General features: G+C 55.6%; 1 protein-coding gene across 2 annotated transcripts in view; it reads right to left on the bottom strand.

The window, feature by feature from the left end:
- Positions 1-16488, bottom strand: part of NFAM1 (NFAT activating protein with ITAM motif 1) — a 44446-nt gene that overhangs the window by 5452 nt on the left and 22506 nt on the right. For both annotated transcript variants that reach the window (XM_017510283.2, XM_017510285.2), the window contains exons 3-4: positions 16161-16273; positions 5347-5445 (exon numbers count right to left, since the gene is read on the bottom strand). In XM_017510283.2, coding sequence (XP_017365772.1) covers positions 5347-5445; positions 16161-16273 — 212 coding nt within the window. The remainder of the gene's footprint in view (positions 1-5346; positions 5446-16160; positions 16274-16488) is intronic.

Here is a 16488-nt window from a genome sequence, read left to right as displayed (position 1 = left end):
TCATCCAACTGCCAGTGGCGTGAGGAAGGCAAGGCCTTCCTCCAGGCAGGCTGAGGCCAGAGCTGAGGTTAGCATCCCTGGGCCTGGACCTAGTCTGACGGTCTTGGACATTGAGGGTGATGGGTGAGATTCAGGGGTGTTTTTCGGGAAGGAGTACACTCCTTGGAGAAGCAATTCAACTCTAGACCAGGCAGTGGCAATGGGGAGCCCCGGAGGCCTTCCTCACCAGGCACTAGAGTTGTGTGTAAAAAGATCCCTCTGGCTGCAGCTCGGAGCAGGAGCGGGAGCAGGAGGGACTGGAGGCTGAGAGCAAGGTCAAGGACGCTGGGCCGGGCAGGTCTGGGACAGAGCCGCTGGGCGGGTTGGGGCTCTGGGGCCGGGCAGGTCTGGGGTAGAGCCGCTGGGTGGGTGGGGTTCTGGGCACCGCTGCTGAAGGTGGATGCAGACCACATCCTGACACCTCACATCTGCTACTGGGTGTCCCCCCTTCCCTGCGCCAGGCTCCGTGGAACCCCAGACACCTGGGAAGTAAGAACAGGCTTCTGCCCATCATAGAGTGGATGATCCCTGAGTACCTACTGTGTGCCGGGTGCCAGGCTGGTGTGGGACGAGGAGGAAGCTCCAGACTGACAATCAACTCGGTAAAAGGTGCCCATGAGGACACTGGAGGCACTCAGAGAAGGAAGATGGGGAGGCTGGGACGGGACAGGAAAGGAGGGAGGCTGCAATTTTGAAAGAAAAGTCAGGAAAAGGTGGCACTGAAAGGTCCCATGCAAGAAGAGAGCTGAAAGAATGAGGGAGCAGGCTGGGCACAGTGGCTCATGCCTGAAATCCCAGCACTCTGGGAGGCCAAGGTGGGTGGATCACAAGGTCAAGAGATTGAGACCATCTTGGCCAACATGGTAAAACACTGTCTCTACTAAAAATGCAAAAATTAGCTGGACATGGTGGTGGCGCCTGTAGTCCCAGCTACTAGGGAGGCTGAGGCAGGAGAATTGCTTGAACCCGGGGGGTGGAGATTGCAGTGAGCTGAGATCGAGCCACTGCACTCCAGCCTGGTGACAGAGTGAGACTCTGTCTCAAAAAAAAACAAAAAACAAAAAAACCCTTGCTCCTCTAACCCCATCTTGGTGTCTCTGTCTCAGAGGGCTCTGAGCAGAGGGCCATGATCTGTTGATGGCTTAGCAGGTCACTGGCTGCTGCCAGGTAGAAAATGAACAGGGGTGGGGTGGGGTAGGGGGTCATGGTGGGGGGAGAGGATAAAACTAGACCAGCTGCTTAGAGACCAACTGCAGTACTCCAGGCAAGAAATGGGACTGGCTCCCACCACTGTTAGCGCTGGGGCAGTGAGAAGGGTTGGGCTCTGGATACGTTTTGAAGCAAGATTTGCTGATGGATCAGATATGGGTAGTGATTGAAAGACAGACAGAACAACTTCAACATTTCCAGCGAGCAACGGGAAGGATAGAGCAGCGATGAGGAGACGGGGGAAGAGGCTCTCAGAGGGGTAAAGAATTGGAATTTGAGACCGGACACAGTAGCTCATGCCTGTAATCCCAGCACTTTGGGAAGCTGAGGTGGGTGCATCATTTGAGATCAGGAATTCGAGACCAGCCTGGCCAACATGTCGAAAGCCCATCTCTACAAAAATTAGCCGGGTGTGGCAGTGCGTGCCTATAATCCCAGCTACTCAGGAGGCTGAGGCAAGAGAATCACTTGAACCTGGGAGGCGGAGGTTGCAGTGAGCCAAGATCTCGCTACTGCACTCCAGGCTAGGCTACAAGAGCAAGACTCTGTCTTAAAAAAAAAGAAAAGAAAAATTGGAGTTTGGTTTGAGAGAGACGCCATTTAGACATTCAAGTGGGGTTGACTCGTGTTCAGTGATGTCTAGGCTGGAAATATAAAGCTGGGAGTTGTGAGGGTGTAGACGGTCTTCGGAACCTTGTGGCTAAATGAAGTCACCCAGTGGAGGGAGTGAAGATGGGAGAAGAGGGGTTGAATGATGGGTTCCAACATTTACTCCAATCATTGCAGGTCAGGTTTCCACTGGTTCTGGAGAAGGAACCAGTGAAAGGGACTAGGGAGGCATGGCAGTGAGGCAGGGGAAGATCCGGAGAGTGTGGAATGTTCTGGAAGCAAGTGAAGAAAGTGTTTTGAGGAGGAGGGAGAGCTCAAGGGTGTCAGATGCTGCTGATTCATCAAGGGAGGTGAGGAATGAGAACTGCCCATAGGTTTAACGATGTGGAGTCAATGATGACTGAGAAGGAAGGTTCTGGCGAAGGGGAGGGCTGTAAGCGAACAGAGAGGAACAGAAAGGAGAGGGAGAGGGGCTGAAGGTGAGAGGGACCTGACAACAGTGGAGCCACTCCTCTGCCTCTGGGTTCAGGCGATTCTCCCGCCTCAGCCTCCCAAGTAGCTGGAGCTACAGGCATGCGCCACCACACCTGGCTAATTTTTTATATTTTTAGTAGAGATGGGGTTTCACCATATTGGCCAGGTTGGTCTCGAACCCCTGACCTCATGATCCACCTGCCTCGGTCTCCCGAAGTGCTAGGATGACAGGCTTGAGCCACCAGGAACTCTGTTCTAAAGTGCTGTGGAGAAAGGGCAGGGAGCTGGAGGGAGAGACGGGCTCAAGGAATTTCAGGCAGAAGAAGTCACAGCATGTTTGTAAGCTGTAAACCAGGATTGTACTGTTAACCCTATTTTGTAGATCATGGAACTAAGACTCAGGAAGTTTAAGTAGCAGAACTGGTAAGCAAAAGAACAAGGCTTGGATGGGGGTTTTGGTGGGTCTCTCTGACCCACCCCAAATTCATGCTTTTAATCAAGTTTGCTCTTTTATTTTTAAATTTATTTAATTTACTTGTTTATTTTGAGACAGAGTCTCCCTCTGTCACCCAGGCTGGAGTGCAGTGGCATGATCTCAGCTCACTGCAACTTCTGCCTCCTGGGTTCAAGTGATTCTCCTACCTCAGCCTCCCAAGTAGCTGAGACTACAGGCATGAACCACCACACCCAGCTAATTTTTGTATTTTTAGTAGAGAAGGGGTTTCGTCATGTTGGCCAAGCTGGTCTCAAACTCCTGACCTCAGGTGAATCGCCCACCTTGGCCTCCCAAAGAATAGGTCAAATTTTTAAAAAATAAATTGAAGTAGTAGCAATAGATAATTAGAAAATAAAGTTAAAATGGGGACAACACCTATACCCCAAAGCCTTATTAAGAGGGTTGATCAAATATAACAGGTGTAAATTCCTGCCACGATGCCTGGCACATAGTAGGTACACAACAAATGGCAATTGATATCATCATCATCATTGTGAATGCCATTCTCCTCTGCCCAGGTCCAATCCCAGTGGGTAGAGCCTTGTGTCAAGGACTCAGCAAAGTCCTACGACCTCTCCTCTCCAAGCTGCCTTGCAACCCTGCAAGCAGGTAACTCTCTTCAGAGAAGTCAGTCTGAGTCCCAGCAGCTTCTAAACCCAGGCAAAAAGGGAGCTCTACTTTTCAAAAGAGCTCTTCTATTAAAAATAATCTCACAGAAGGATATTTATTCATGTGGAAGGATGTTCATGAAAACGTTGCTGTATTATTCCAATTAAAAAAGAAGGATGTGTGAGTGTGTATGGGTTTCTTTGTATATATTTATAGAAAAAAATACTGGAAAATATATTAGTCAATGTTACTAGCATTTATCCTGGAAGAAGATGGGATTAGGATGCTGGTTATTTTCTTCATATATATATATTTCACATATGTGTATGCTGGGGGAGAGGGAAAGTGAGAGTGAGAGGGAGAGAGAGAGAAAATATTTTCATCTAACAGTTGACACCAGAATCCCTGGTAGGGAAAATACCACCACGAGATGCTGGGAGACCGGAGAGAATATGAGGAAGGCTCTGGCCACGTGCAAAGCTGTGGCTGATGGAAATTCCCCAGGGCGGAGAGGCTGAGAGCCCTCTGAGAAATGCCGTATTCCACTTGGAACTAACTGTTGGCACTGCCCCACAGGGACATTTCCTTGGCCTCGATGCCACCCGCCCCATCCTCAGCAGACAAGGCATCCTCTGTGTGGAGTTTGGTGGCGTAGGGTGAGTTGATGTTGTGGGGACAGAAACGGCAGCACGTGCGAGAACCCGAGTGCCCAGCAGCCGAGGAGCGTGCACCTGCAGAAACCTCAGGGCCCCAGAAGGGCTCTGTGCCTCCCGGGCGCGAAGTGGGGAGCCCACCTGGCGGTGCCAGATCTCACGGGATGGGGACCCCAGCTGGCACTGGGTGGCATTTGTTCTTCACTTGCTCTGCTTGGAGCATATGCTGCTCATGGAGCTGAAAGGAGCATAGCAAGAAGGGTGTTCCCCGCCCTCCCGAGCCCCAGCTACTGGGCCGAGGGCCGTGTGCTGGCCGGCTGGCTGGGCTGGGGCGGCCTGGCCTCCTCGTCCCCTTTGTCGCAGCCACTCCCACATCTCCAGGAAGATGGTTTCGGAAAATGCCTAGGACACAGCAGGGAGTGGCGCAAACAGGGTCCCAACCCGTGTCGTCGCTGCGATGGCGACGATTTCTGCATGTGCCAGGAGGGGAGAGAGCAAATAGTTAAAAATCACCGATGCGTTAAGGGCGTGGGATGGCGCCTGACCTCTTCCTCTTTTTGTGATTTGTGTTGTTTGTGCAATAAAAACAGGAGGAAGTGGGGACAGTTGTTTGGTCAGATGAAGGAGCTTTCTTCATCCTTACCAACTTGTGCCCTCACTTGTTCCAGAATGAGGGGCCATGTCAAGGAGGGGAACAGGGCATGGGGGGCACCTGGCATTCGTATGCTTTCCAGGGGGCCTGCACGTATCATCTCTTTTCAGCTTCACAGAAATTCCACGAGGTGGGAATTGTTGTCCTTATTTTACAGATGAGGAACTTGAGGCTAGGAGAGGTCACACAGCTAGTATAAGAGTGAAGCAGGGGGCTGGGGGCCGGGCGCGGTGGCTCATGCCTGTAGTCCCAGCACTTTGGGAGGCAGAGGTGGGCGGATCACAAGGTCAGGAGTTCAAGACCAGCCTGACCAACATGGTGAAACCCTGTCTCTACTAAAAATACAAAATTAGCCGGGCGTGGTGGCATGCGCCTGTAATCCCAGCTACTCAGGAGGCTGAAGCAAGAGAATTGCTTGAACTCGGGAGGCAGAGGTTGCCGTGAGCCGAGATCGTACCGCTGCAATCCAGCCTGGGTGACAGAGCAAGATTCTGTCTCAAAAAAGAAAAAAAGAAAGAAAGAAAGAAAGAAAAGGATGGAGCCAGGGAATCAGACCCTGCCTCGGGCCTGAGAGCGGTGGAGGGAGCCTGGGCCCCGGGACTCACTGTGTACACGGATTCTGCAGGAGGCTCCTTGGGGCTGCTGGCAGATCTTGGAGCTGGGCGCTTCCTGGCGGGGTCCTTCCGTGGAGCCTGCATCTGCCTCTGTAGGGAGAAAGGAGTCAGGGCCACGGATGAGTGGCTCCCATGCAGACCCCACCACGGGAAAGGATGGCAGATTGTCATGAGGCCATGCAGAGATTCCTCGCTCCATCCCTCCCACTCACCCTCTCCAGTGAAACATGGCAAATGCCTCCAAGACCTGCATCAAGCCACTCAAGCACCTGGAGACACAGGAAATAGAAAAGGCCCACACGATGTGTGGTCCCTGGAAGGAGTACCTGGCTTGTAGGGACGCAAGCTACTGGGCCCGGTGCCAGTGGGGCAGGGCCCCAGGGACCAAGCTGGCTGTCGTGGGTGGGCCTCTAGTGGCGCCGGCCAGGCCTGGTGTCCAGTCCTGCCCTGCAGTCACTGGCTCTGGCCTCGAGCAAGCCAGTTCCCCTCTCTGGGCCTGGATTTCTTTTTCGTTTTTTTTGAGTAGGAATTTCGCTCTTGTTGCCCAGGCTGGAGTGCAGTGGTGAAATCTTGGCTCACTGCAACCTCCACCTGCTAGGTTCAAGCGATTTTCCTGCCTCAGCTTCCCGAGTAGCTGGAACTGCAGGTGCGTGACACCATGGCCAGCTAATTTTGTATTTTTTAGTAGAGACAGGGTTTCATGATGTTGGCCAGGCTGGTCTTGAACTCCTGACCTCAGGTGATCCGCCCGCCTTGGCCTCCTAAAGTGCTGGGATTACAGGCGTGAGCCACCATGCCTGGCGGCGGGTCTTGGTCTCTTCAGCAATAACCCTCCTTTGTGAGATTGTTGCAAAGACTCAAGGAGAGCACAGGGAGCAGGTGCCTGGTGCTAAGGAGGTGGCGCTTAGGAGGTCCTCAGTCAACCAGCACACAGTGTGAGGAAGTGGGCACCGTCCCTAGCCTCCTGAAGTTTAGGGGCCAGTGAAGAGATAGAGGATGAACCAGCAGTTTTGTCAAAACATGGTCTGTGGGCTGATCGCGGGTCATGGAGCCTCTGGCACACAAGGAGGAAACCAATGCCCCACTGGGCAGAAGCAGTATTGAAGGTGAAATCCTGAGGGCAAGTTCATTTAGCAAGAGATGGAGGAGGGAGCCCCAGGTAGAGGGAGCAGCATGTGCCAAGGCCTGGTGGTCCTGAGGCTCTTAGAGAAGGTCAGCGTAGGCTGGGCACGGTGGCTCACGCCCGTAATCCCAGCACTTTGGGAGGCTGAGGTGAGCAGATCATGAGGTCAGAAGTTCAAGACCAGCCTGGCCAACATGGCAAAACCCCCTCTCTACTAAAAATACAAAAATTAGCCAGGCGTGGTGGTGGGTACCTGTAATCCCAGCTACTTGGGAGGCTGAGGCAGGAGAATCACTTGAACCGGGAGGTGGAGGTTGCAGTGAGCCGAGATCACACCACTGCACTCCAGCCTGGTGATGAAACAAGACCCCACCTCAAAAAAAAAGAGAGAGAGAGAAGGTCAGTGTGGCCAGAGAGGGGAGCCTGCCCGGGAGGGGCCGGAGTGGCCGTGCAGGCTGCGTGAAGAGCGTAGGAAATAACTGAGGGCTGGAAGTGGGAGCCAGGTCAGAGCTGCGCTGGAGAAAGCACCCACTGGCTGCTGCCTGGAGCGCTAATGGTCATGGTGGAGGCTGGGCTGGGCCCGCTGGGAAGGTGAAGCCTGGGCAGGTCAGGAGGCGGTGCAGGCGGCCCTCCGGAGGCAGAGGGAGGTGGCCTGGACGTCCCTGCTCATTGCAGGCACCACACTGTCACTGCTGACAGTGGAGCCACAACTGCCTCATCTCAGAGCAGGAGCTAATTAAAAACCCTGGCCTCCTGCCAAACCCCAGCCCATTTACTGCAGGATTAGCTGTTGAGAGCGACTTAACTCTCAGGCAGAAGCCGGCGCCATCCCCAGTCACAGCACATAATGGCTCAGAGGATGGAGCCAGGTAGGGCTCTGAACACCTGACCTGCCTTCTCTCATGGGCCTCTCCACAAACCTGCAGGCGAGTCTTCCCATCATCTGGTTCTGTCCCTGAGGGAGAGGAGGCTCAGAGAGGGCAGGTGACTTGTCGAGGCCACGAAGCCAGGAAGTGGCAGAGGCAAGATTTGAATCCAGGTCTGTGTTTCACCAAGATACTGACGAGACGGGAGCTGGAGTGTTCACTCCCCTGCTTTGTTAGAACACGTAAGCCTCACAGACTCAGAGAAGTGCTGGCATCTGCGGAGCACTTGATAGTTTACAAAGTCTGCTGGGACTTGTCCTTATTTCCATTTAATTCTCAAACCAGCCTGAGGAGGTGGGCATGGAATTGCTCATTTAACAGAGAGGGGGCCAGGTACGGTGGCTCACACCTGTAATCCTAGCACTTTGAGAGGCCGAGGCAGGTGAATCACTTGAGCTCAGGAGTTCAAGACCAGCCTGGCGAACATAGCAAAACCTCATCTCTACTAAAATTACAAAATTTAGCTGGGTATGGTGGCTGGCGTCTGTAATCCCAGCTACTCAGGAGGCTTAGACAGGAGAATCGCTTGAACCCGGGAGGCGGAGGTTGCAGTGAGCCGAGATTGCGACATTGCACTCCAGCCTGGGCAAAAGGAGTGAGACTCTCAGAAACAAAACAAAACAGAACAAAACAAAAGAAAACAGAGAGGGGAAACTGAGGCTTGTTCATCTGGTAAAGAGCTGTCCTTGGATCAAACCCAGATGTGTGTCCTCAAACCCAGGGTCCCCTCCACTGCACCACCTGCTTCTTGAGGACATTGTCATAGTCAGAGGCTGTGCTCCACTCCAGGGCACCTTGGTGCCTCCTCTTGTCAGGCAGCTGGGGACCTAGTGTCTGTGTCCTCCCTGAGCTGGCCAGCTTGGACACCGCCAGGGCTGAGGTTGTGAGCTCACGGGCAGTGGCTCTCCTGCGAGGCTGACCTGGGCTCAGCTCTTTGGCCCTGCTGGGGCTGGAAAGTACGGTCCCTGGAGCTCAGCTGTGTCCCTCCCTGGTCCTGGGCCTGGGCTAGGCATGGAGGACCCTGTGGTGAGAGAGACCCAGGCCTGGCCTCGAGGCTCTGTCAGTGAGACTTCTGGGGCTGCCAGAGAGGTGAGTGCCGCTGTAGGGCCCCAGCAAGGGGCCCCAGGTCTACAGGGGACTGCCGCAGACGTCTCAGGGCCATCTTGCAGTCTTCTGAAAACACAGGAGGAATTTCTAAGCTCTCCCAGTCTGAGAAGGTGTCTGAGGCATGGCAAACAGCTTAGGGGCAGGAGTGTCACGATGTGTCAGGAATGCACAGAGGGACGGAGAGTCAGATGGAAAGGAGGTGGGCCGCAGGCCAGCGCAGATGGGGCCACGGGAGGGCAAATGCCACGGCGTCTACCCGGAGGGCAGTGGGGGCCACCAGGGCAGGGAAGTGGCTGCAGTTGCATTGTATAAGCCTCCCTCTGCTGCCACAGATGTGGGGAAGACTGTAGGTTGGGGCTGGCAAGGGGAGGAGGCAGGATCTCCAGAAAAGAGGCCTCCTGGGGAGGCTGGGGAGGCTGGGCCGGGGCAAGGGGTCCCGTGGAACAGGGAGGGAGCCTTCTTGAAAACTCAGATGGGCGCCGTTGCACTATGGGGGCAGGGCTGCTCTGCTCCCTGCCCACCCCTGCCCATCTTGCCCACCGAGTGCTCTGTCCTTGGGACCAGCATTTGCCCTTTCAACTGTGGTTTTCAGATGAATCACTAATGTGGCTCCTCCCACCACACCCAGCTCTCTGTGGCCCAAGTCTCCCTCCCTAGTAGACAGTGGTGGGGCAGGGAGTTACCAGGTGTGGGCTGAGATCCAGCTCCGCACACCAGGGCTGCTGCCATCAGCAGCTCAGGAAGCCTGTCGGGCCTCAGTTTCCTCCTCTGTAAAATGGGAGCGATAATGTGGCCTTGCCTACCTCACACTCTGGCCACTTCTGGCTTATATTCCAGGTCCTCATGTGCATTTATCCTGTCATTCCTTCCACAAGCATGCACTGCATGCCAGGCTCCCCAGCTCTGGAGACACTCAGTTCCTACCCCGCCCCCGCCACCGGCAAGGGCTATGCTTTGGCTGGACAGACAGCATAGAGACGAGCCAGGGGCCAGGCATGGTGGTTCATGCCTGTAATCCCAGCACTTTGGGAAGCTGAGGTGGGCAGATTATCAGGTCAGGACTTCGAGACTAGCCTGACCAATATGATGAAACCTCATCTCTCCTAAAAAAATACAAAAATCAGCCAGGCATGGTGGCATACACCTGTAATCCTAGCTATGGCTTGAACCCAGGAGGCAGAGGTTGCAGTGAGCTGAGATTTTGCCACTGCACTCCAGCTTGCGCAACAGAGCAAGACTCTGTTGCCAAAAAAAAAAAAAAAAAAAATGATGGCAGCAGACACCCTTATTCCGGGAGACACTGATGGATCCCTGAGCCCTGGACGCCCAGGAAGCCCCGGGGAAGGGACTGGATCCTGGGCAGCCTGAGTGCAGGGCTCGCCGAGGGGTGGGTGGGAGAGCAAAGAGTGAACACAACTCCAAGTCTCCGGCCTGAGCATCGGGAGCCCATTTGCTGGGACGTAGAGGGCTTGGGGACGAGGAGCAGTGCTCTGGATGCATGAGGTGGCAGTGCCCTCAGGCCCCATACGGGGCTGTGGAGCATGAGCTGGAGCTTGGGGAGGGGTCTGAGCCTCAGATTCTGTGGACTGGGAATGGACCTGCAGAGCAGAGCCTTCGCCGCAGGAGCACAGGCAGAGAATAGAAGGGCTCGGAGGAAGGGCCCCGGCTGCACTGGAGGCCAGAGGTCACCAAGACGAGGGTGACCTAGCAAATCTGCCTGTGGGGTGGGGCAAAACCAGGAGGGCAGGGGGTCCTGGAACCAAGAGGAAGAGTGTGCCGTGAGGCGGGAGGCCTGCTGCGTCCAATGCCATGAGAGGAGGAGGGTCAGCTGCAGGGAGCGCCTGCTCTGGGAAGACCACTTTGACCCCTCAGGCCAGCCGGGAGCCCCCCAACCTGCTCCAATGGTGGGAATCATGGCGATCACTGCCCTCCTGAGAGAGATACCTCTCCTCGTGCTCAAAGCACCTTAGAGCCACACTGGCCCCTCTGCGCCTTCTACAGCTCCATGACATGGCTCCTCTGCTTGGCATCCCCACTGGGGAAACTGAAGCCCAGGGCACCCAGCCCACACTCACAGAAATCAGCAAGCAGCAGAGCTGAAACTGAGCCAGTCTGTGCTTTTAAGCCCCCTGCTGACTTCTACTTCCTTTTTTTCCTGAATGGGTCATGACAGTGTAACAGCTGATCTACCCAGCTGACTGAGAGTTTAGCTTGCTATACTCCCTCTGCGTTCCCAGCTCTGTACAGGGCCTGACACATACTAAGTGCTCAGCTAGCATCAGTTTAAGGAATGAATGAATGAATTTCTGTTTGTTTGAGAAGTAGTCTCACTCTGTCACCCAGGCTGGAGTGCAGTGGTGCAATCTCGGCTCACTGCAACCTCTGCCTCCCGGACTCAAGCCTCAGCCTCCTGAGTAGCTGGGATTATAGACATGCAATAGCCCACCTGGCTAATTTTTGTATTTTTTGTAGAGGTGGGATTTCTCTATGTTGGCCAGGCTGGTCGCCAGCTCCCAACCTCAGGTGATCAGCCCACCTGGGCCTCCCAAACTGCTGGGACTACAGGTGTGAGCCACTGCAACTCGCCTGAATGAATGAATTTAATGACAGTTGTGAAAGAGCCCTATAAATGGTAAGCCCTTCAGCAAATGTTACTTGAGGGCCTACTATGTGGAGGGCCTGTACTAGAGGCTGGGGCTCTGTGTGGCAGGGAACAGGCTGAGAGGCACCCAGCCTCACAGAGCTGGCCTTGGGGAAGAAATGGAGTAAGAGATCAGGGGACCTACAGATGACGAGGGCAGAGGCAAGGGGGTGGCAGAGAAGTAGCCATGGGGTCCGGGAGGGCCTCTCTGAACTGGGGACACGGAAGCTGGGTCCAGAAAGGCAAGAAGGAGATCTCCAGGAGGCATTGCAGGTGCTGGAACACAGAGAACAAGGAGGGCCCAGGAGGCCTCTGCTGTTGAAGGGCCTGCGGGCAGGGCTGACGGTGCCACCTGTGGGTCATCCATTACTGGGCTCCACCCCCATCCCTGCTGCCCCAGCCCCTCCCGGCAGCCTCCGTGGGTCTTCAGTTCTTGCTACCTCCAGCTCCCATCTTCCCGGGGGTGTGAGCTCCGTGCCTTCCCTGCCTGGCCTTTGCAGGCACTGCCCCTGAGGAGGCAAAGCCATTTTTCCAGACTCGGCCCAGTGGGGCCGCACGCTCTGCTCTGTCTTAGTCCTCACTGTCCCAAAGCTGCCAACTGTGGTTCCGGTCCACCCTCTGCCGCTTCTAGTTGGTAGTTTCCAGCCTCGATTCATTTATCTACCACCACAGGTGCTCCTGGGTCCTCCGTGCCTGGAGGGAACGTCTTTTTCCTGGACTCTCTCCTTTCCCCATCCTGCTGCAGCCCTCAGGGGCATCCACAGCAAACCTGGGGGCTCAGGGCTGCTTCAGCAATGCAAACGCAGCAGCAGCTCTGGGCTCCGGGTTCTCTTTCCCTCCAGGCCCAGACTCTCAACTCAACTGTCCTTCCCAGGTGCAGGGGATGTGGAGGCAGCAGGAAGCTCCTACTGTGCGTCAAGCACCCAACTGGTGCCTCAAAAGTGCTCTCCTGCAGATCACCCAAGGTCAGGAGTTTGAGATCAGCCTGGCCAACATGGTGAAACCCAACCTCTACTAAAAATACAAAATTAGCCAGGCATGGTGGTGCGCACCTGTAATCCCAGCTACTTGGGAGGCTGAAGCAGAAGGATCACTTGAACCTGAGAGGTGGAGGTTGTAGTGAGTCGAGATCACACCATTGCACTCCAGCCTGGGCAAAAAGAGTGAAACTCCATCTCAAAAAAAAAAAAAAAAAAAAAAGTGCTCTCTTTCCACATTCACTTGGTGGGCAGGGTCTATCTGTACCCCCATTTCCAGAGGAGAAAACCGAGGCTCAGAGAGGGCCCAAACTTAATGAGAGGGCTTGCTCTCACCCTGTTGGCACTTAGCCTAGTGATGGCACACACGAGACACTTTGCAGACATTCCTGGAAACACAGGCAGGGAGATGAGAGGAGGAAGGGGAGGAGGGGGAGGAGGAGGGGGAGGAGGGGGAGGAGGAGGGGGAGGAGGGGGAGGAGGAGGGGGAGGAGGGGGAGGAGGAGGGGGAGGAGGGGGAGGAGGAGGGGGAGGAGGGGGAGGAGGAGGGGGAGGAGGGGGAGGAGGAGGAGGAAGGCAGGAGTCACTGAAGCAGGGAGGAAGCTGGGACCAGAAGTCAAGCCCATGGCTCTGAGCTTTGCCCCTTTCTTTACTGATACCGTGACCCCGTCCCTACGGTCCGGTCCCATCTTTGTAGGGCAGGAGCTGGGGTTGCTCAGCAAGAGGGGGGCTCAGGGTTAAGATCTTGCCTGGCCCTGTTCTGCTGCTTGCCCGCTGTGCTTCGTGTACACAGAGGGCACTTGTGTGGGTCACTCCTGTAACCCTGGGTGGGGGTCCACAGGCAGGGAGAGTCCCTTGTCACCTGTGCCTGAAGCCCAGTTTCTGTGTCCACAGCCCAGCTCCTCCCCTGGCCTCGTTTTGAGCACCTGGGGTTTGCTCAGTAGTGAAGAAATCGAGAGATATCCTACTTGCTATCATCATGGGAAAAGCAGAAGGAGGGAGGGAGGGAATATATTGAGGGCGGGAGTCGGGGGTGTGCAGGAAAGGCCCAGGCTGGGCAGGTGGCAGGTGTACCCCCGTGCTGGCTTGGAGAGGGGGGCAGCCTGAAGTCAGTGGGTCTCCATCCTAACCCTGGGTTCAGGGAAGCTGGAGAAAGCGTTCCCACCCATCTTGGGTCTTCCTGGCTCAGCTGGTCCCTCTGGCTGGGCTGGAGTCAAGGCCGAGCCCAGAGCCCTCCTGGACTTACAGTGGCACCCGGGCCTGTGGCTCACTTCACCCTGAAGCTCATCAACAGGGCAAGGTCAAAGTAAGACGAGTCATGCCAGGGTCAGCCCCACAGGAAGGAGGGGAGCCAGCATCGCAGCTGAGGCCCTGACCTAGACACCAGCTCATAGAAGGCAGGACATGCAGCCCCTGATGCTCCTGGGGGTGAACAGGGACCAAGTTCATGCTCTTTTAGCACCTCAGAGCCTTCTTGGGAAAAGCAATGACATCTTCAGCCTAAAGACAAGGATGGGAAACTAAAGTGTGGACTCCAGTCCCAGGCCTGCCACTTGCAGTGGCTCAGGCAAGCTGTGACCTTCAGCTTCCTCGCACGCTCTTCCAGTCCACAGCTCACCTGACACCAGCCCGCCAGACCCAGATCCAGATGCCCCCAGGCTCGGGCCCACCCCGGAGGGAGCAGAGCAAACCTCCTTGCCGAGTCCCTTTGGGTCCACTCAGCCTTTCACCCACTTCAATCACTGCTCCCCTGAGGCCACCCTGGTCCCGGCTCCTGTCTCCTCTGCCTGGACTTTGCCGTAGCTCCTCACTGGGTGTCGCTCACCCAGCCAGCGGCTCCATTAGAATATGGGTCTAATCCCACCCCTCCCTGGTCTCACACAGAGTAAGGGCTGAAGTCCCTTCAATGCCCCTACCTGGCCGCACCTCCTTCCACTTCCCATCCCTCTACTCTGCGCTCAGGCTACACCAGCCACCTCAGCCCCGCCGCAGCTCCTGCCTCAGAGCACCTGCTCCCACTGTTCTCCCGCCGAACACGCCCGGTCCGGTGTGCACCTGCCTCGCTTCATTCTAGGCGCTTCTTCGTTCCCAGGCTGAGTTTCCCCCAACACTTATCCCATCTGAGTTAAATGACCTATTCACTGGGTGGTTCATCGTCTGTCTTGCCTCAGCGGGAATATCAATTTAATAAAAACAGATTTTCTTTTCTTACTTTCTTTTTCTTTCTTTTTCCTTAATTCAAAACCACAATCAGAAGAAACTTTCTTTTTTTTTTTTTTTTTTAGATGCAGTCTCACTTTGTCCCCCAGGGGCTGGAGTGCAGGGGTGCGATCTCAGCTCACTGCAACCTCTGCCTCCTGGGTTCAAGCAATTCTCCTGCCCCAGCCTCCCGAGTAGCTGGGAGGACAGGTGCACATCACCATGCCCAGCTAACTTTTGTATTTTTAGTAGAGACGGGGTTTTGCTATGTTGGTCAGGCTAGTCTTGAACTCCTGGCCTCAAGCGATCTGCCCACCTCAACCTCCCAAAGTACTGGGATTACAGGCGTGAGCCATCGAACCCAGCCTCTTTTTATTTTTTTGAGATGGAGTCTTGCTCTATCGCCCAGGCTGGAGTGCAGTAGCGTGATTCTGGCTCACTGCAACTTCCGCCTCCCGGGTTCAAACGATTCTCCCACCTCAGCCTCCTGAGTAGCTAGGACTACAGGCACCTGCTGACGTGCTCAGCTACTTTTTGTATTTTTAGTAGAGATGGGGTTTTGCTATGTTGGCCAGGCTGGTCTCGAACTCTTGACCTCAAGTGATCCGCCCACCTCAGCCTCCCAAAGTGCTGGGATTACAAGCTTGAGCCACCGTGCCCGGCCTCAGAAACAGAGATTTCAGGATTCCAGTTTGGTCATTGCTACGTCCCAAGTGCCTAGAACAGGGCCTGGAATTTTGGAGGTGTTGCGTGTTTGCTGAATGAATGAGCACATGAATTCCCATGGAAGAGAGCTCTTCTCTGGGTGTAGGTAGGGTCTCGGCCTTTGGATGCAGGGGCTGAGCCTTCTTTGACCCAGGGAGACTCTGGTGATGGTGCCACTGCCCTCCCCTCACACCCAGGGCTGTCACTGACTCAGCTGCCCTCAGGCTTGGCCCCGAAGGTCCCCGGAGGGCGGAGCAGTAGCCTGAGCTGGTAACAGCAGCTTCTGAGGAGCCCTGACCTGTCATCTTTGCACCCCTGAGCCTGGGAAAACCCAGCGGGTACTGCATCCTTTCCCTCAGCACGCTGCCTGAGCACCCTCATGTGCTGGGCACAGAGCCCCCAGACAAGACTGCCCCGGCCTCTGGCCTCCTGACACTTGCTGCCAGGTAGGAAGGGCAGGCCTGCGTTGAACGGGAATCCACAGGGCTGGGTGGCAATGAGCATGGGGGGCCAGCAGAGAGGCTCCCTCTCCAGGCAGGGGCCACCTGCAGTGTGAGCAGGAGCTGTCCAGGTGAGAGCCGGACCCAGCTACCCCACCCTGCACTCCAGCCCTGACTCTGCCGCACACTTACTATTGACCCTGGGCAAATCACAACCTCTGAGCCTCACCTTTCAGAGCTGTGAAATGGGAAGAAACCTCTCGGTGGAGGGTGTGTGGAAAGGTGTGTGGGAGGGCACCTGTGCCAGTGGCTGGTAGCCCCTTCTTCCCTTCCAGCCTCCTGGGATCAAAAAACCCGGGCAGGGATTCCCTAATCTGCGGAGCTGGAATGGTAGGCAGGAGGGCCTGCAGGCCCTCTCAGGTTCTCAGTGGGACCCATGACCCGGAAAAGCCTGCAAAGTCCTGGTTTCCTGCAACAAGATAAAACAGGGCCCCACGGCAGCGCAGGGAGTGGCACAGGAGAGGTGCCCTCAGTCCCAGTACAAGGGGCGACCAGGGCCACCTGTTACAGATGTGGATGTGCCCTCACCAGGCAAGGACACGGCAGCTTCTCTGCTCCCTGGAGGCACCCCCAGCCCGTGGTGTGTGGGGTGGAGGGGCTGTGTGGCTGTGAGTGTTCATGCCATACCTTCTTCCAGAGCAGCAGGGCTGTGCCCACAACACCCAGGACACTCAGGAGGCCGGTGAAGCCAAAGAGCAGGAGCTTCTGGGGGCTCCGCGGGGGCTCTCGGTACCCTGTGTCTAGGAGGAAGGGCAGGGGAGCAGAGGGGTCAGTGACCCAGGAGAAGGCGGGGCACACTCACCTGATGTTCTCCCTCACCCAGGACACTGTTTTCAATGCCCCCCTGCTGACGCCCTCCACACCCCACTAGGGGCTCCGGGAACCGGACCTTGGCCTTCATTGTCCCCCTTGGTCCTTTTCCTTTCTTTTCTTTTCCTTTTCTTCTTTTTTCTCT

The sequence above is a fragment of the Cebus imitator genome, unplaced genomic scaffold (assembly GCF_001604975.1).
Source record: "Cebus imitator isolate Cc_AM_T3 unplaced genomic scaffold, Cebus_imitator-1.0 Scaffold435, whole genome shotgun sequence".
Taxonomy (NCBI): Eukaryota; Metazoa; Chordata; class Mammalia; order Primates; family Cebidae; genus Cebus; species Cebus imitator.
Note: the sequence above shows the minus strand (reverse complement) of the source record. Positions and strands in the feature narration are given on the sequence as shown.